At 50.2% G+C, this 19702-nt stretch overlaps 1 protein-coding gene across 5 annotated transcripts in view; it reads right to left on the bottom strand.

The window, feature by feature from the left end:
• The window catches only part of UACA (uveal autoantigen with coiled-coil domains and ankyrin repeats), a 42934-nt gene that overhangs the window by 8254 nt on the left and 14978 nt on the right, over positions 1–19702 (bottom strand). For 2 of the 5 annotated variants that reach the window (XM_068203465.1, XM_068203463.1), the window contains exons 2-15: positions 9844–9977; positions 9251–9339; positions 8384–8448; positions 7608–7665; positions 6412–6482; positions 6199–6305; positions 5145–5326; positions 4671–4708; positions 4439–4522; positions 3765–3872; positions 2745–2777; positions 2141–2239; positions 1905–1941; positions 992–1044 (exon numbers count right to left, since the gene is read on the bottom strand). In XM_068203465.1, the coding sequence (XP_068059566.1) occupies positions 992–1044; positions 1905–1941; positions 2141–2239; positions 2745–2777; positions 3765–3872; positions 4439–4522; positions 4671–4708; positions 5145–5326; positions 6199–6305; positions 6412–6482; positions 7608–7665; positions 8384–8448; positions 9251–9339; positions 9844–9977 (1158 nt within the window). The remainder of the gene's footprint in view (positions 1–991; positions 1045–1904; positions 1942–2140; positions 2240–2744; positions 2778–3764; positions 3873–4438; positions 4523–4670; positions 4709–5144; positions 5327–6198; positions 6306–6411; positions 6483–7607; positions 7666–8383; positions 8449–9250; positions 9340–9843; positions 9978–19702) is intronic. The other 3 variants (XM_068203464.1, XM_068203466.1, XM_068203467.1) reach the window with 3 other exon arrangements.

Below are 19702 nucleotides of genomic sequence, written 5' to 3'. Positions count from 1 at the left end.
CCTACTAGAGAACAGGTATTTCAGCTTTTAACAGCAACAATCTCAAATACAGCTCTGCATTACTGCTTCCCAGGCATGGAATGGTTTGGGTTGGAAGGGACCTTAAAGGCCATCCAGTGCCACCCCTGCCATGGCAGGGACACCTCCCACTCTCCCAGGCTGCTCCAAGCCCCATCCAACCCAGCCGTGGACACTTCCAGGGGCAGCCACAGCTTCTCTGGGAATTCCATTCCAGCTCCTCCCCACCCTCTCAGGGAACCATCCCTTCCCAGTATCCCATCTAAACCTAGAGGGGCAGGTATAATGCATTAATTCCACTTCCCTTGTTCTGCATTCATATTTAATCACTCATCTGCTAGAACAAATTTAATTTATTAAGCTATTGCTCCCATCCCTCAAGTGTGTGAAAATAATTTTATAAGGAATCAGAGCAGAGAATGCCATGGCTAACAGACCCTTCTTGCTGAGAAGACTGAGGAATGCAGTCATGTGGAATTCTAGAAGGGTCTGTGTTGGAAGGGACCTTAAACACCATCTCATTCCACCCCCAAGGCTCTGCTGGACCTTGTTTATACCCAAATTGTTGCTTTAAAAGGTTGATAGCTATCAAACAGAATAGTCAGGGAATTCTTATATAGCAGGCAGGAAAATGAAATAATCAGTATATTATTTTATTATAATATTATATTAAAATTATACTATATTATTAAATTAGAAAAACATGATGGCGATGAATCCCCAGTTTCCAGAGTGACTGTGTAAAACACGTCTAGGAGAGCTCAGGACAGACCCAGCAGCTCCCAGCATTTACAGCCCTGTTGCAGACAGGACTCTAGAGGGCACCCACAGTAAAAAAGAATCACGGAAAAGCAAGAATTCCCCAAAACTGTGTGCTCAGAAGCAATGCTCAATAAACACACTTTTAGAAGCACGTTTAGCTTTCCCAGCACGACTATCTCAGTGTTCCTTCCAGTGGTAAAATATTTATTACCTGGGATTCCACTGCGAACGCTTGGCCTTGTTTAAGTAATAAATCTTCTTTTCCTGGATTTTCAAAGCAAACAGTGTTTAGGCTCTGGTTAAAAACAGGAACACAATCACAAGAACACTGATTTTCCTGCCCAGCTTTATTCTGGTCACTGGGGTCACACTAGGCTGAAGGCTGGTGTTCAAGTACTTGTTATTAAAACAACTTCTACTTAATTAATCCCCACAGGAAGCCTGGCCAAAGTCCTCCTAAGGAGGAGGAGAGCAGTGGTTTGCCAGGCTGGGTTCTGGTCCTGCAGAAGGGTCAGAGCTGGCAGCTTGCCCAGCTCATGTCTGCAGTGACCTCAGCAGGGAAAGCATCCCCCGCACTCCACACCCGTGACTCCTCCTGCCAGGCAGCCAAACACTCAAAATACCATTTAATCTGTCAAGAGCCCTTGTGTTACACAAGTGCAAGGCAGGTCTGCAGCTGGGCTGGATGCAGGAGGCTCCAGCTCCTGGGAATGGGTTCACTCCTCACCGGTGGGAGCTCTGGTGCTGTGCTGAAGCCAAAGCTGCTCCACTCCAGCTCTGACACTGACACAGCTGCAGCCCCCCAGCCAGGCAGGGCATTGCTCAGCCTGCAAGGATGGAAAGGGCTGCTCCACTGGGAGCATGGATCTGCTCAGCTCGCTGTTCAGGTGAGCAGAGGACACAGCAGAGTCCCCAGGCACATTTGCCAAGGCCAGGCACTCCTGGGAGATGCATCAGTGGTGCCCTGGCAGCTCCTACAAACACAGCTCAGCTCACAGGGCTGGACACGAGGCCTGGCTGCATTTCAGACCAGCAACAGGAAGAGATGACCAAAAAGCCCCTTTTATCCCTGTACTCTAACACCCCACCATGCACAGCAAGCCTTAACAACTAACTGTACTTACTGCTTCCAAAGTTACCTCCAGACCCCGCAGCGTCGCCCTAAAATCAAAGGGCAAGAAACAAAAGTGAAGCTGAAAATTCATTGCAAATTTCTGCTCTACGTTAAACTAGGGGTGAGAGGGCAGGGAAAGCTTTTGCAATGAGATAACCATTCAGCATTTTCAGCAATTTAAAATGCTGAAGTACTTCCTACTGTAAATATCAACTGCTATATCCCATTTCAAATCACTCAACATACTTCATAATACTTGAGTTTAGCTTTGAGAGCTTCAATAGTCCTTAAACTTTCTTCCTGCTGCTTTTCCTTGGTAGTCAGGATTTTCTTCAACTCATCTTTCTGAAAGAGAAGGATTGCCACATAGCCAAAGCCACAAGAATGGACAGGTTTGTAAGACCTCAAGGAACTTTTTGAAGGGTTTAGACAGAACTTCAACCAAGATCAGCACCGAAAGAATCCCTAATTTTTGCTTCTGGAATTGTCCTTCAAGACCGCTCCTCTACAGGAGGAGTCTTGAAGAAGGAGTCAAGAGTATGCACCCACATAACCTGCCACTGTTTAATTAATTCACACTGGTTAGTCTTGCATCACTGGAAGTCACTACAGAGATGCTTAATATTATCAGTGTGCTTCATATCCAAAGTGTGCTTTAAAGGAGCCAGGGGAATGGCAATTATTTGCAGTAACAGAAATGCTGTGGAGCTGCATTAATTGAACCAGAGCAGCAGATGCTTCATTTGGCATTTTTAGGTAGCTTTTAAGTAATGTACTTAAAACTGCAGAGGAAATAAAAGAGAAAGCTGCTTCCCCTACTCCCAGTGCTGTTACAGGTGACACATCCTACCTCATTCTCAAGATCATCTGCAAACATTTGTTCCTGCAAAAATGACAAAAAAATCCCCCCCAAATAATTTTCTCAATGATGTTTAAGGGGCTCTCACACAGTTCATCAGCTGACAAATCCACCCCAGCTTCCAATGCTCCCCTTCCAACTTCCATCCAGCTTTATTGCTCTGTTTCCTATTTCTCTAGCCAGGATGCCTGACAGTGAAATGTCTCTGGAACTGGAATATCTGCTGTTTTCCAGCTCAGACACTACTGAGGCAGCCGAGTACAGCTTTCCAGAAGAAGTTTGCTGATTTGGGGAAGTTTCTATTAAGAAGTTTATTTTTATAAAGGCAATGCTTGAAACAGGAGTTCAGACAAGCCAGTGACTGCACTAAGAAATATTCTTTCTATCCATGGGCTACATCTAGGAGAAGCTGCATAAATGAACCTCTACAAAAACAGAGCAAAGAGACAGCCTCCACAAAGCAAAAAGACAACAAAAAAATCCTCTTTATGTTTTCTTTCTACAAGTCACACTTAGACCTCCAAAAAGAGGGAAATTTAAAAAAAAATCAACATTTCAAATTTGGGTGAGAAACTTCTGTTGAAAACCTTTGGCTTTGTGTTCTTGCCAATTGAAGATTTCTTTTTTTTTCCTCTGCGCTTCCACTTCCAGTAACAGCTGGAAAATCAGCTGATGACAAAGCCCTGCCACACACCACCTCCACTTAATGCAGAGACGAAGTTCAGTCTCCAAATCCCAGCACTCCAGAGCAGCCCATGGCTCAGCTGCACTGGGGGGCAGAGCCACCAATGCTGTTGCCCAAATTTCTGGGTGTCAGGGAAGGGCATTGCATCAGCCTCCTCACAATGCCAGTGTAACGACAAGACCACGGGCTTTTCCAGCAGTGAGTGACACACACTGCGGTAATTCCCAGGAAAGCTGTGGACACCACATCCTAACTCCATGGGCCTCCCTGTCAGCACCAGCTGGTTGTCCCAGGTTCCCAGCCAGGCACCCCAAGCCTTGGTTTACCTCGCTGAGCTGCAGCTGCAGCCCACTGATTCTGTCCAGCAGCATCCTCTGCTCCTCCTGCACTTCTCTCATTCGGTCTTTCAAATCTTGGTTTTCCAGCTCCAAGTCCTTAAAAGTGAAATATGACACTTAAAAAAGAAAATGAACAGCTCCCCACACTACACACACACTGGGAAAGGTAAAGACTCTGAGCCAACAGATTTAACAGATTTAAATCTTCAGATTTACCGAGGACTCCAAGCCCTGCCTAGCCTTTTGAAAACTGCAATGACATGGGAATGAGATGGGAAAATTACTGCTGTTTAGTAGAACAATTATGACACAGATTATTTTTAGTATGACACACATACATCTCTTGAGAATGTTAAAAAAGTAAATCTTCCTCATTTGTGACTGATTTTACTGCAGAGGCAGGAGGTTAAGAGGTAGGAAAGGTTAAGAGAGGGACACTTCCAACTATTTATTAGCTGAAAAAGTGCAGTTTTTTCCTGAAAAAAGTTTACAGCCCATCTGCATAATTGCCACAGTGCACATCATGCAGTTAGGTTTTAAGCAAACAGCAATGCATGCCCTTTGCAGATGGGATCGTGCGTGCTCGCTTCAGCAGCCCAGCCTGCCTTTAGTGCCCGTGGCCCCTGATCCCTGTGGGAACCCACAGGATGCTCCCCACCCACCTGAGTGCTGAGCTCCTTCTGGGACAGCTGGAGCTCCTCCTGGGCCCCACAGCCCCGGCCCCACCTCTGGGACATGCTGGTGACCTGTCAGTGCAGCAGGAGAGCATTCCTTGAGATCCCTGCACCATCCCAGCCTCCCCAGCTCCCGCTGGGACGGGGGTCACCCCCGACCTCAGCCCCACGCACGCGATCCCCTCTCAACACCTCAGTGACAGACGGCCTCAGCAAGTACCTTTTGCTCAGCCTGCCCCCTCTTCATGCTGTCTCTTCCTAAAAAAAAGCACCATAAAACCGGGGAGTTACAAAAGGCATTTCCTTCAGGTTCACGAAACAGCGCGACACATCCAGCTAATTCCATCCCCTTCCACCCTGGGAGGGCATTCCAGAAAACAGCTCACCACGCCCCCAGCTAATCAAACATGGAAACATCCAGAAGGCTTCCTATAAAATAAAGGCTATTTCTAGAAATAAGGGTAAATAACTCCCATGATCAATACTCTTAAAGCCCTTGAGGCATCAGAGCCTGCAACCCTCTTAAAAGCTTTGCTAAAACCACACAACCCCAAGAACTGTCCTTCCCCTCCCAAACAGGCAGCTCATGTCCTCTGTGGTCAAAGGACCACAGCTGCCCTCCAAAACAGCTCCTGGAGCCACACGACTAGGGACACAATCCCACCCAAAGGAAGGTGCTGAAGGTTCCTCCTACCTCTGCTGGAGTCCTCCACGGCAGCTTTTATTAAAGCCAAAATGTCAATATTGTCCCCAATCCTGGCATAGTAAGCACAGTCATGCCCAAGGCCATCAGTCAAACCAACATCAGCACCATTCCTGAGCAACACCTCCACGGCATCCTTGCAGCCGTATTCACAGCCTAACATGAGGGCAGTCCTGGCATGGGGAGAGAGATGGGGTTGAGAGTTCCGGGGAGCCCACAGAGCATCACCCACAGAGCCAACCCTGGTGTCTGACCACAGAAACCTCAGCCAAGGCACCCTCCCTCTGTCCACAGAGGAAACAGCTTTCCAAAGTCACCGGGGCAATGTTTAAATATTTGTGGAAAAGCAAACAAACCCACCAAAATAACAGTATTTCCACAGAAGCAGCAGAGACTCGCTGCCTTTGAAAGTCGCCCAGTGTTTGGAGAGCTCCCATGACTTTGGTTTCCTCTACCAAGATACAAGTCTCAACAGACACAACGAACTCCAGGCAAGGAGTTCAGACAAGGTTTGGAGAGGGGGGTGCCTGGGAGCCCGGGCAGAGCTTCCCCAAACACTCCCCAGCTGCAGGACGTGCAATGTGGGTAGCCAGGCTTTGTCCCACGGCAGCCTCAGGAATTCTCCAGGAAAAAACTGGCAAAAGCAGCAGCTAGAAACAGAACCCCCCTCCCCTGGCCCCAGGAAGAACCAGCTCGAGGTCCCTTGGGAGCTCCAGTGCACTGGGGACTTCTTGCCAGAGCACCACTTCTGCCACGGCCCATTGTGCACATGGATCCCAAAGGCTGCTTGGGACAGAAAAACCCTTCAAACAGCCAAGTGCAGGTTCCCTGCTGGCAAGAACGAGCCTGGGAATATTCTGGGTGCCAGCAGGAGCAGGAGCAAAGGCCGGGTTCCTCTGCGGTGCTGAACTGGCAGATCCGCTTCTGAACCAGCTGCCAGGTTCTCCTCCCCCAGCCCGAGCACAGGCATTGTGCCAAGGGGCAGCGCTCCCTGCCGTGCCAGCAGGACCCCCGGCAGCCCCCCGGCAGCCCGCCCCGGCCTCACCTGCTCTGCTTGTCCCTGGCATTGACATCGGCCCCCCTGTCTATGAGCAGCTGGCAGAGCGCGGGGCGGCACATCTGGGTGGCCAGCACCAGCGGTGTCCTCCCGTCCTGGGGGACAGGGGGACAGCGTGAGGGCAGGGGAGGAGGCAGGGGGAGCCAGCAGCTCCCTCTGTGCAGCAGGGAGGGGCAGGAGGAGGGGGAGGCAGCCCCTTACCCCGTCCTTGGAGTTGACGGCGGCGCCGTGGTCGCAGAGCAGCTGGATGCTGGCAGAGCAGTCGGACATGGCTGGGGACAGAGCAGGGAGAGGTGACACAGGCCAGGGAGAGGAGCTCGTGCTCTGACAGCAGCCTGGGGAGGCCCCAGGCACAGCCCTGGGAGTGTGTGTTTCACCAAAATCCCCAGAGCCGAGCTGAAGCCTGACACGGCTGCAGGGCTCGGCTCTCACACCACCCAAAAGCATCAAACACTGCTGGGCCAGCACGAGGAGGCTGCAGGAAACCCAGAGCAAAAGGTCTTCACCTGCTCTCAGCACTGCCCCAAAACTCTGCTCCTGATATGCAAGTTTGTGGGCCCCACGCTGGGCAACTCCCCGAGGGCTCCCCTGGCAGGGGGAACCCTCCTGGAGCAGCTCTGTGCCAGGAAAAGCGGATGCACAGCACATTTTCGGTCTTCAGGTTCTTGTTTTATTGTTATCTTACCAAGGCTTCAGCACACTGTCTGCACCCAGACCTTGCATGCAGGAAAACCGCACAAAAATGGCCAACGGCCTCGTGCTGCAAGGCCTTTTCAGGTCTGACCAAAAACTAAGCTACCCAATTAAGAAGTGACACCTAGAGTATTTCCCTTTCTAACGCAACAACTGACCCCTAAAGACCCACAGTGAGGATTTTTCTACCCAATTACAAGATATCACCCAAACCCAAGAAGAAGAAGGAAGAAGAAGGAAGAAGAACTCGAGACAACACCCTGTACCCTCCATCTTGTACCCATCTACAATATGCTAAAACCCCTAAATTCCTCACCCATGTGACACACTACACTACTCTCTACAATCTATTTCACACTTTTGTGGTTTCTGGTTTACTTTGAGGCTCTGGAGGCTTCTCCATGAATGAGGTCAAAGTCAGTGTTTTCCTGGGAGTCAGAGCACCCCAGGGCAGGCAGGGGGATATTCCCCCTGCCCTGGGCTCCCACACTGACACCTGGAGATTTTACCCACCTTCACCTCAGACCTCCAAGCTCCAAAAGACTGTTCAGTTCATTGTTGAGGACAAATGCCATGACAATATAAAATACTCTCTCCTACTACAGCCACCAAAATTAAAAGAGAAGAATTTGGCCCATCTGGAAGTAAGTCCATTAATTAAATCTTAATTTCCATACAGTTACCAGCAAAGCAAACCCCTTCACCTGCATCATGAAGAGCAGTTCTTCCCTGGAGATCCACGTTCTCTGTTGGACAATTGTACTGTTAAAATAAATAATCCCAGTTATCAACCAGAACCCAGACTGCCTTTACAACATCAGGTGTTTGAGCTTTAAATTAAAGCAATAAAACGTGATTTAAGTAAAAAATATGCACAGGAATTGCACAATTCATTAGACTTTTCACAGATAATGAGCCTCTATACCTGCATGGAGACATGCATCAATTAAAAGTTTAAAAGAACCCATTCAAAATAACAAAAAAAAAAAAAAAAAAAGAAAAAAAACCCAAAACAAAATGAGCATATACTGACCAGGAATAAATGAAGAAAAAATTAACATCACACAAAAGACAACCCTCCAACACAGTTTCATGAATGAGAGTTTGTGGCTATAAATGCCCAGTTTTTGAGGCAAACACCACTCTGGAGCAGCCAGTGTTGCTGTTCCTAAACTGCATCCCAACAGGGAACAGCAGTCTTTAAAAAGACACTCAGCCCCATTTTCTTCAAGAACCACAAACTACAACTTGATTTGACAGTCTAAGAAAATAATAAAAAAAAAAAAGTTTATTTTCTTTATTTTAGCCCTCTTTCAGTCCCAACCTGGTATTTAACATGAAAAGGTTTTCCCCGTGACTCTTAAAAAACAATCTGATGGTTAAGAAAGAAATCACACGTCCCACTTCTGAACAGTGTATGCAAAGCCACCTTGTCCCCCTCAATCTACGAGCTGGAAGAGACAAGCTGTATTTTCAGTACCTGCAAGAGCTTCTGCAAGCACAAAGCATGGCCATACTTTGCAGCCAGGTGCAGGGCGTTTCTGCCTAAAAACAGAGAACAGCAGCTCAGGGTTTGGCTCAGTGAATTTCTGATGAACATTCCCAGCATTTTAGATACAGCAGCTCCTGTGTGCCAGTCCCTGCAGATCTGTGCTGACATCTCCTCTCTACACCTCACTTTGTCACAGCCTTTTCCTACTCCAGGCAATCTTCAACCAAGGATGAGAGTTCATTTGTGAAATTAATCTCAAAATACTGCATCTGACTCCACACAAGGATTTAAAAGAATCAACTCTCCCATAAGAGGAGGAGGCCAAATTATCTCTGTACATTTTCTTGTTCTCAGCTTCGTATTAAACCTATTAAATTCTGAGGTAACAACCTGGAAATTAGCACCTGTTTTCAGCTGTCTCTTCCACAAGGCCTTCCACAAACTCTGCTACCACACAAGGAAATCTGGAAGGTTCAGATGAACTCTGAGCTCCCGAGGCTCAGCTGGGCACACAAACACCTCCCACGACATTCCACTGGAATCCTCACCTGGAGTTCATTTAAAACCGTTCTTACCCTGCCCTCACTCAGAAATGCTGATCTCACCAGGGAGTCTGGAGCACATTATAAACACAATGACAGCAGCACAAACCCACATTCCCTAACTTCTGCTGCGTTCATGAATTCCATGACAGGCCAGTTCCCTCGGGACCAGCAACAGGTCACACAAATAATTTGGTTTTTGCCCGCTACAGAAAGAAGGAAGAGCTATCCTGTGGTCCAGCTTAACTTTATTGCAGAGTGAAACCCAGCTGAGAGCATTTCCAGGCTGCCCTCTCAGGGTGAGGAAACCCACCTGCAGCATCAGTGGCTGTGATATCAACCCCGTGCACCAGGATGGTGTTCAAACAGTCCAGGTTCCCCTTTGATGCTACAACATGGAATCTGAAAAAAAAAAAAAAAAAAAAAAAAAAAAAAAAAAAAGAGAGAGAAAAGACCTTGCTTAGGCACAGCTGGTATGTACACAAAAATGGCAATATTGGCCAGGAAAGACAAAGCCAGCAGCTGTGTAAGGGAAGTGTTACAGGGGCCAGCTCTGGACAGCATCCAGAGTTAAGGGTTCTGCAAACATTACTTCAAGGAACAAGGCAAATTTCCTGAGAAACCATCATTGTTTACCTGGATGAGTGAACCAGGTGAAATACCAATGGGGTTTCAGTTTCTCTTTAATAGTCAAACCTGGCAAGAGCAAGTCTTTAAACACTGATCACTTGGACGTGAAGATTGTCTGGGAGTTTCCCTTTCCAGCCAGCTGGGTTCCAGCTTAGTGAAGCTAGATTTAGATGAGGTATTACACAGATTTCTGTACTCAAAAGGGCTTCTGGGGCAGCAGGAGCAGGGTTTCCAGCAGCCTCCCACCACCACTGCCGAGCTCGGGGAGTCACTTACGCGGATCTCCCTTCCACGTCCAGCTTTGTAGGACTGACCCCCTTCTTGGCCAGGATGGATGAAACCTTGTCCACATCGCCCCTCTCAGCCGCCTTCATCAACCTGTCATCGTACTTGCTCCAGTCTGGGTTCAGCTGGGAGACAGAAGCAGAGATGTGAGCTCACGGAGCACCAGGGGCTGAGCCACAACAAAACCCAGCTGCCTCTGCAAACGGTGCTGCACCAGCAGGATGTCTGGAGTCGTCCCTGTCGCACTGCTGTAGGCACTGAATGTGCAGAGCTCTGGGACAGCCTGGTTAGGCCTCTTTGGTCCTAAAGGAGACTTTTAGGATCAAATTTCTTTGGTTTTCCTCATTCTGTTTCAGTTTGCCTTTGCTCAATCTCATATTCCGACAACAAATGGATGCACTAAAAATACACTCCGGGACATGGCTTTTCCTGGCTGTGCCAGGCTGTTCAGGGGGTCATAAATTAGCTAAGTGTGATATTCAAGGGAAGGACAGCTACTGAGCTGCAGAAGAAAGAAATTCAAAGCTGCTAGTTTTGAACTGCCTGCAGTTCCCAAAGCACTGCGGAGGGCAGAGAAAGCCCCAGTCAGTTTAAATAGACCACCACCATTCAGCCCCAGACAGCCTCACCCCCACTCCTCTCTTGTTTCCTTCAAACTTAGACTTTCAGGCCCCAGGCCAAGCCTCCCATCCCAAAATGTAGAGCTTGTTCTCTTCCCTGCCAAACCATCCCTGTGAATGGCTCGGGGCTCTTCAGGAAACTGCTCTGTGACAGAAACCTCACATCCGAGCTGGACACTGATGACTGGATATTGAAGGAGCTTTTAAGGGAAGAACAGCTTCCAAAGGAGTATTTTAATCAAAACAGGAGTATGAAATTTAAATCTAACTCTGCACAGCAGAAGAATTTGCTGGTAAGGGCGAGACACAAGCAGCCTGTGGGTGCACAAAGTGACTTTTCACTGTGGGTCAGAAATTCCTCACAACATGAAGAACACTAAACCAGGTGACCCCAGCCCAGGGTTTGTTTAAGTAAAAGAGGGTACACAAAAAAGAGCAACCCCAAAAAACCACTGTCACCAACTGCAGCTGCAGTGATTTGGAAAAGGAGCTGCCCTCATGATCAGAGGAGACAGAGGGGATCCCATCAATCCCTATAAATATTTCTGAGGGGTGTCAGAGGACGATTCCACACTGTTCAGTGGTACCCAGGACAAGAAGCAATGGCCAGAAACTAAAACACAAGAATTTCCACCTCAAGATGAGGAAGAACCTCTTTCCACGGAAGGGGCAGAGCCCTGGAGCCGCTGGATTCTCCCTCTCTGGGGACATCCCCGCCCCACCTGGACACGTTCTGTGTCACCTGCTCCAGGTGAGCCTGAGCCTGCCTGTGCAGGGGGCTGGCCTGGAGGAGCTCCAGGGGGCCCTTCCAGCCCTAATGACCCCGGGTGATAATCTTTGCTCTGCTTTCCCACAATAAACAAGATTACTGTAATCATGAAGGCTTAGCAGCAGCTAACCCAGTCCAGCCCTGCCAGAAGTGACAGGAGCAATAAAAATAGAGCACTAATGAAATTAGCACCAGTGCTGCCCGGCTGAGGTGCAGCACTGACTCATCAATCAATTAACACATCCATTAGCCTGAAAGCCAAGGCAGCCTGGCTGAGAAGTCAGCACCAGTGCCATGTCCCTCCCCAGCTTGGACAGGCTCCCTGCAAAGCCACCTCCTCGTGCAAGGCTGAGCTTTTCACCTCAAATACCTTAGAGACCGTGCACACACAGCATCAAGCTCTGTGCTCCCTAAATTCTCCTGGTGCCTTCCCATCCCTACAGGACAGAGATCTCACCTCGGGCGCTCACGCTGGGGTGGGATTGCTGGGTTGTACCTCTGCAGCTGGTACCTGCCAGCACAACTCACCCAAATGGACAGAAAAACCTCCCAAATCCTCCCCGGCCAGTCCCTGCTCCCATCTCATAAACGTTCTGATTAACAGAAGCATTACTTTAAAAGAACCAACACTTCAGTCTTTCGTATCCACGGCCCATGGTGTACTAAGTTTAAAAGGGGGTGGAGGGACAGGACACAGGGAATCATTCCCACTGCCAGAGGGCAGGGATGGATGGGGTATCAGGAAGGAATTCTGCCTGTGAGGGTGGGCAGGCCCTGGCACAGGTGCCCAGAGCAGCTGTGGCTGCCCCTGCATCCCTGGCAGTGCCCAAGGCCAGGCTGGACGGGCAGCCTGGGATAGTGGCAGGTGTCCCTGCCCATGGCAGGCTGTGGAATGGGATGAGCTTTAAGATCCCTTCCAACCCAAACCATTCATGATTAAATCATTACGTATTTAACAAACGCGTTTCACACTTAAGGAAGATTCCTCGCAGGAGGAGTTGCTAAGGAGATCCAACACTCGTTAATTCAACAGAAGTACTACACCCCATTTGTACAACCCAAGCTTTCACATTTTTGCAGCTGTAAACTCCTGCCAGGATACGAAAGCCCAGCCAGGGCTCCGAGATACCTACTGCGTCCTTGGCTGCACAAGAGAGCCAACAAATCATGCTGAGCTCGGCTGCCAGGAGCCACCAGCTCCGTCACATCAGCGAGGAACTGCTGCTCTGCCCCTCCTGCTCCATCTTCACTTAGCTCGGCTCCTCGAGGGTGCTCTCCCCATCCTCAGCATCATCTTCAGCCTTCATAACTCTGGGAAGCGCCGCTGGCCGGAGGAAGGCGCGGCCGCGCTGCCCGGAGCCCGGCCGGAGCCGCGGTCGGTGCCGGACAGCGCTCCCAGGAAATGCTCCGGTGAACAATCTGCAGCCAGCCTCATCAGCCCGATCTATTTTCTGATAAGGCACTACTTGATAGGCAGGCGATAGAAAGCAATAGCCATTAATACATTCCCGGCGTGCCCGTGCCCTGAGTCACGGTGTGCGAGTGAGCTCAGGGGACAGGCACGTCCCCAGCCCCGCTGCCGGGCCCTGCAGACAGGCAAACGCTCTTGGAAAATGACAAACACGCTCCTGAGGGTCACCGGGCTCCCACACGGAGGACTCGGCACCGCTAATAACACACGAGGACTGAAATACTCCCAGCAGTCATTCCTTCCCCGCTCCGCCGCGCCGCAAAGCCGTAACCAGACTCGGGCTCAGACTTCAGACAGCTACAACTGCCGAGCAGATGGAATGCACGATCCTATTTTGACAGAAATGTAACCCATTTTAAATTAGAAAACACACATGCCTCTGCTTTAAAAAAATTCTCCTTTTACAGCACTGAAACCCTTTCTGAATAAAACCTGGTTTCAGCTTACTGCTGCTGCCAGTCTGTCTCCCAACATGTGAAACGAGAGGAGTCACAGAGGCTGTGAAAACATTAAACAGACAGCACAATGATTAACAGGAGGGAGATGGAGAATCCCCTTTCACAAGTTTTAAATTTAAATGGAGATCTCCCAAGTGCCATATTTAGAGGAGTAGGTCAACAGGACAAGCAATGCACTGTTTTGTCTGCAGGAGAGAAACCTGGTCCGGGGCCAGGAAAACCACTTAGGCTCACCCTGGAGGACACACAGCAGAGGCTGCAGATAACCTAATAAATGGATCTCCTCAGCAGAGAATTTTAAAATCAATCGCTCAGATTTGGGTAAATTCTCTCTTCCCCAGTAAGTTCTGAACTAACCCCTCATCCCCTGTGCGAGCACCAGCCTTTGCCCCACAGCACCAACATCCCCCAGAGAGTGTTCCAAGACCTCTCTGCAATTAGCATCCGTGTGACAAAGCCACTCCAAAAAAGCGCAGCGACTGTGCTGTCTTCTGGCCACAGCCAAGTCTGTCTCCTCAAGCTAAAAATGGGTATTTTTTTGTGGGGGGAGAATAAATACACCTCCCAAGTGGCAGTGACAGAAAAGCCCCACTTCACCAAATCAGTTTGGTGAGAAATGTAGGTAAGACTGTGGTTTCCAGGTGCTCTCCAGAGGATCCATCCCGGAGGTTTTCCTTGTCTCCACCTCATCTGCCTGCAGACATTCCCCGTGTCTCCTGAGCTGCACCCATCCTGCAGCCCCTCTGTGCTGTAGACCCTCCTGACACAGCCCTGACCACAGGATTTAGGATTGCTAAACCACATTCCCCAGCCCTGCCCAGCTCCAGCAGGCACAGAGCAGCTCCCATGGCTCCATCAGCACTGAGGAGCTTCAGGAAACACAGCCCAGCTACAAACCCCAGGGATTGAACCTTCTCCAAGGCAGCTCAATCCAGACAGCTCAAAGGCACCGACTCAAACATGCTCTTTAGAGTGCCTGAAGTGCACAGCCTAATTCAGACTTTCTTCCCCCCAAAATTAAGACCAGGAACATCATCAGAGCCCAGCAGTGCAGATCTCTGGAGGTGCTACACCACCCTCCACACCACAGACACCTGGCCAAGGCTGAGATTGCCCGTCCTGTGTTAACACAGAGCTGTTCAAACTCAGCCTGCCAGGACTCCTGCCCAGCTCCTGGTTTCCAAGGACAAGGAGCAGCCCAGCTCCGTGCTGGGCCAGGATCAGAAGCAGCCTGGTTGCCAGCAGCCTGTTTCCTGCAGACAGAACACAGACCCCCTGCTCCACGCGCCCTCCCGGCTCTCAGCCAGTGACAAACCTCCTGTGCTGAAAGAACTGATTTCCCCAGGTGCTTCTCGAGTCCAGGTGAGCTTTGAGCATCCTCCACACCCTCTGCTAAGAAACCGTACAACTTCAGAGTACGGAGGGACAGGACAAGGGGCAATGGCTTCCCACAGGAAGAGAGGAGCTTTAGGTCGGTTTGGAGGAAAATCCTCCCTCTGAGGGTGAGCAGGCCCTGGCACAGGGTGCCCAGAGCAGCTGTGGCTGCCCCTGGATCCCTGGCAGTGCCCAGGGCCAGGCTGGACAGGGCTGGGAGCACCTGGGACAGTGGGAGGTGTCCCTGCCATGGCAGGGGGTGGCACTGGACAGGCTCTAAGGTCACCTAACCCAGCTCAGAAATACCAGCTGTAACTCAAGGCAGCTCCTAAGCCCTTCACAGCGAGCTGGGATAAAGCTGTGAAAGTGAGCCCAGCTCCTGCCAGCACAGGGCCGGGCTGATCCTGTCCCCAGCAAAGCCCAGCGGGGACACAGCCCCTGCAATGCCATTAGCGGCTGACATAAGCACACAGGAGAGCAGAGAGCTCTGGTGACACTGCCAGCACCAGCACAGCACAGCTCACACACTCTCAGTGGCCCTTCACAGAACCCCAGGAGCACCTGGAAGGGATTTAAAGCCCACCCAGTGCCACCCCTGCCATGGCAGGGACACCTGCCACTGTCCCAGGTGCTCCCAGCCCGGTCCAGCCTGGCCTGGGACATTCCAGGGATCCAGGGGCAGCCACAGCTGCTCTGGGCACCTGTGGCAGGGCCTCACCCCCTCACAGGGAGGAATTTCCTCCCACAATCCAACCCAAACCACCTCTTTCAGAGCCAGGACCAGGCTCACACGTCCACCAGGCCCCACACTTGGAGTCCCTGCTCTTTCTCCAGAGGGCAGAGTACATTTGTCACCAGAAGCAGCCTGTGGACAGACACACCCTGCCCTTTCAATGGCACAAAGTGACAAACGCTTCTGAAGTGCTTTGATTCGTTTTAAAACCGCCCAGACGGAATGAAAGGGTAAGTTAGATTAGAAAGCTGGTTTTTAAAAATGGTCCCCAGGTGCAGCTTCCCCTGCAGTGCAAGGGCACTTCACTACACCCATCTCTCCTGAAGAATTTGGCTTACCTGTCTGAAAAAACACTGCACATACTGGGTCAAACCCCACTGGGGCGAGCAGAAATGGCAATTTTGTGTTTTACAAGCATATCTTACTTCCCAGGACACGTCTGTCTCCACGTGTAAATGCTTTGGAGTGTCATGGGGGGGTCAGTCTGTGCAAGGGAAAAGCTGACACAGCCTGAACACAGGGTTCTTGTTCCACCCAGCACCTTCCCACAGGCAGCACTTTGTGTTACCACCTCATTCACCAAAAATCCTCCAGAATAAAAAAGCCATTGAATGCCACAAAGTGGGCAAGGCTTAGCCCAAAACGGGATAAAAGCCAGCAGCTCCCTTAGGCCTGCTCTGGTTTGGTTTCGTGCTGAAAACACTCCTGTCAAAACCTCACCTGAACAGCTGTGCTGTGCCTGCTGGGTTTAAATGCAACTGCAGCCTGTCATTAATGCAGGTAACAGTGTCCTAACAAACCGCTTAAAGCAGGCAACTACATCTCCTCATCAACATTCCTGATTTTACCCTGCTCTGAAGGTAGTTTCCTCCCGAGTCAGCATATCCCGTCAAGTTCAATTTAAGAATCAAGAAAATTCAGACTGACTTCTAGCTCTGTTACGTGTCCAAAAATCCTCTCAAAATCAACACTTCCCACTGCGAGGAGTGAGAGGTCCCTCGCAGCAGTGCCAGGTTCTCTCTTCCAGGCTGTCAGGGGAAAATCCACCAGCACCAGCCACAAGAGCTCAGAGGCTACACTGGAAGTGCCAAAGGATCCTGCCTGCAACCCCTGCAGGAGCCACAGCCGGCTCAAAGAACTACAAACAGTCCCAGTTTTGTTCTGAAACAACTTTCTCGTATCTCATGGCCAACACAAAACTCCGGAGCACTTTACTGATAAAACAGCCTGCCAGCCTTGAGGCACAGCCTGACTGGACACCAAGAGAAGGGATCAGAGCTGCTGGGGCTCTGCAGCTGCATTTCCAAACGCTGCTGAGGACACTCCGTGGTACCTGGGGCCAGACTCACATCACACACCAAGAACATCACACACCAAGAACATCACACCCCCCTGCAGCCGGGAGCAAACAGGACAAACAGCAGCAGGGTCAGAGTCCAGCTGCCAGAGGGAGCAGCACAGCTCCTGCCTTCCCAGGACTCCAGGCACAGCATCAGCTGGAATTTCTGAGCTCTCAGGCAAGGCCCCATTGATTTGTGCACTTCCATGCATTACAGCATCAGGAAGTGTCAGGGGTGATGAATCCTGACGTGACTCTGGCATCCAGCACACAGGGACCAGCCCCGAGCACACGGGGAAGGGAGCAACAAATCCCAGCCGTGCTCAGCCACCAGTAAGTGATGCAAACAGGATCAGCCTCAGATGTTCAAGCATGTGCTTGCTAATATTAATACTTAAATACTGACAAAGTGCTCCAGAAGTTGCTTCTACACAAAAAGGTCATACGAACTCCAAATAGATAAGCACAGAGCTTATCTGTGTAATTATGTCTGCACATCGGCTCAGGATACTGAACTCCCAGGCCTGCACTGAACCTCCACTCTTTTAAATATCTTTAATTGCTACATTCCAAAGCGATAAAGCATTAACTCTCCTTTCTACGGAGCCTGAAAATTACAATGCACCTGTAAACAGGCTGCACCACAAGGCTTCTGCTGCACCACAAATTGCCCGTTGTGTTCCTTCAGCTTCACCCCAAACATCACACAAACAACCTCTAATTCCAGCTAACTAAATGCAAATGAATCACACAGAGGGTTTTTCCAAGAACAAACACATTAACACGAGCCTGAATAAAGCTTCCTGGAACCAAACTTGCTCCAAGGAACAACCCCAGCCAGGCCAGGAATGGCATTGGAATATTACAGTGCTGTGGGTGCTTGGCTGCAGGGCCTGAGGATGCCATGGCAAAGTCACCCCAGGGAGGGGGGACAGCACAGATCTGCTCCAGCCAGCAGCAGCAACACTGGGAAAACTCTGCTCTGAGCACTGGGATCAGCCTGGCTGACAAACTGGTCTGTGTCCTTGCACAGGGCACAGGCAGGACAAGGTGCCACAAAAGCCTTGCTCGTGTACAAACCCTCGTGTGCCCGCAGCAGCACCAGGTTCTTCTTCTGGAAATGATCTTGAACCTTTAAAGGGTTAAAATTAGGTTATCAAACACCTGGTTTTCACTTCACCCCTTCAGTTACTAATGTGCATTTGACAGCACACTGGGGCTACAAATCACTGCTGACATTTATGCTGCTGCACATCCAACAAGAAGGTGCTGCTGATGCATTAGCAAATTCTAGCAGCACCCTCCACTCCCACGACAAAAGGGGTCAGCCCCGAGCAGGAGGTGGTACCTGCTCTCTCTGCTGCTGACAGGGCAGGAGCAGATGGTGAATGGTGCATTGGGTCACCCCACCAAGCTCCACTCCTCCCTTCCCAGAGGAAAACTCATCCACTTAACAGAGCTGGGCAGCATCTACAGGGAAAGAAGTGTTGACACAACCTTGAACAAGCTCAGCTGTCACTAACTCCAGAGCTTGTTCAGATATTCATTTAATAATCACAGCTTATTATACCAGGGCAAGTGCTCAGGTGGCCCTTTGTTCCTTGCACAATGGTTTCCGCTAATTATATGGCAGGTTTGGTTCCTCTTAATTAAACAAAACCCAGCACCACTTTTCCCAGAGGAGAAAGGATTGGTAGGAGTTTTCACATGTTTTTGTACCTGCCCATTCCCACCTCCTGCAGGTGCCCCCTGAACTGTGGGGATCCCACTCCTCGGGCTGCAGCTCCAGCTCTGCCCAAAGCACCACCAGGAACCCCGTGTTTCCCAGGAACTCCAGGTGCCCCTTCCCTAAACTCCAGGCCTCGTCACAAGGGACAGCAGGGTTTTATCCCAGCTGAGGGGACTGAGCAGAGCCCTCCCCAGCTGCTCCCCCAGAGTTACAGCAATGGGCAGGTGCCTTTTCCCCTGCAGACCACAGTCAGGACTCACCACTGGAAGTCCATTTGCAAAGGTCTGAGCAGAGAGAAGAGGTTTGTTCTGCAGAACAACAAACCAACCCTTCCCCAGTCGTCTTCTCAAGAGAGACCAACCAGTGAGCATCTCACGGGTACAGACACAACTTCCAACTCTGCTGAAGAACACACTTCCTTATCCCAGTCCAGGTCCCTAACACACATTTAGTGTGTCAGGATGTATTCTGGAATCTCAGAGGCACGGGCAGCGGGAGCTGCTGCAGTCCCAGTGGGATTGAGAACATTAATTAAGATCTTTCCTGTAAATGCTGGTGGATGAGGCACCTCCTCTGACCTCCGTGCCCCACGGAAGCTCACATCCAACTTTCCAGCCTGCCCTCCTGCTAATGACAGGCATTTGTCTCACCATGCAGAGCACTGAGCAGGCTGCTCAGATGATTTTCCAAGTACCATCAGCCAGCTGGAGTTGGCAAAACCAGGTGATTCCACTTTCAGGTCCTGGATAACCGTGGAATCGGTAATAACGAACATGGTTTTTACTTTCTGCTGCTTTTCATGGCTTCCCTCCATCACAAACCAGTAACAAAGCCATTCCCAACAGAAGGCACGTAACTACTACCTTCACCTGGAGGAAAACTTCCAGAAGCAGGCTGGATTAGGTTTCTCTCCCCCCCCAGGAAACAGCACTGGGTGGGGAGAGGAGAGCGGGATGAGGTTTCCCGAACAGGCAGCTCTTGTCCGCTCCTTTCAGGCAGGACCTCTAAGGCTGCTGCTGGCAGGGTTCCACCCATTCCCCTCCCTCCCAGCAGAACAGAGACCAGCTTCATCCCATCAGCCCCCCTGCGAACACCCACCCACCCACCGGGATGGGCTCGTCCCCCGCAGAGAGGATTAAAGTTGCTATTTGATGAGATGGTGCAGTGATCGCATAACCAAACTATGTAATAGACAGGGGAAATAAGTTTCCTATGGACAAAAATCCCTGTTTTCACAGGATCTTGCTGAAAGCAATTTCCCTTCACGTATTTTAGAGTAACTTCAGCTCTCAAAGGTATTAAGACTGCTCAAGCCTCCTCTGAAGAGAAGGTTTGTTGGAAGTGAAAAATCTCCATG

Source organism: Anomalospiza imberbis, chromosome 13, assembly GCF_031753505.1.
Source record: "Anomalospiza imberbis isolate Cuckoo-Finch-1a 21T00152 chromosome 13, ASM3175350v1, whole genome shotgun sequence".
NCBI classification, from domain to species: Eukaryota; Metazoa; Chordata; class Aves; order Passeriformes; family Viduidae; genus Anomalospiza; species Anomalospiza imberbis.
Note: the sequence above shows the minus strand (reverse complement) of the source record. Positions and strands in the feature narration are given on the sequence as shown.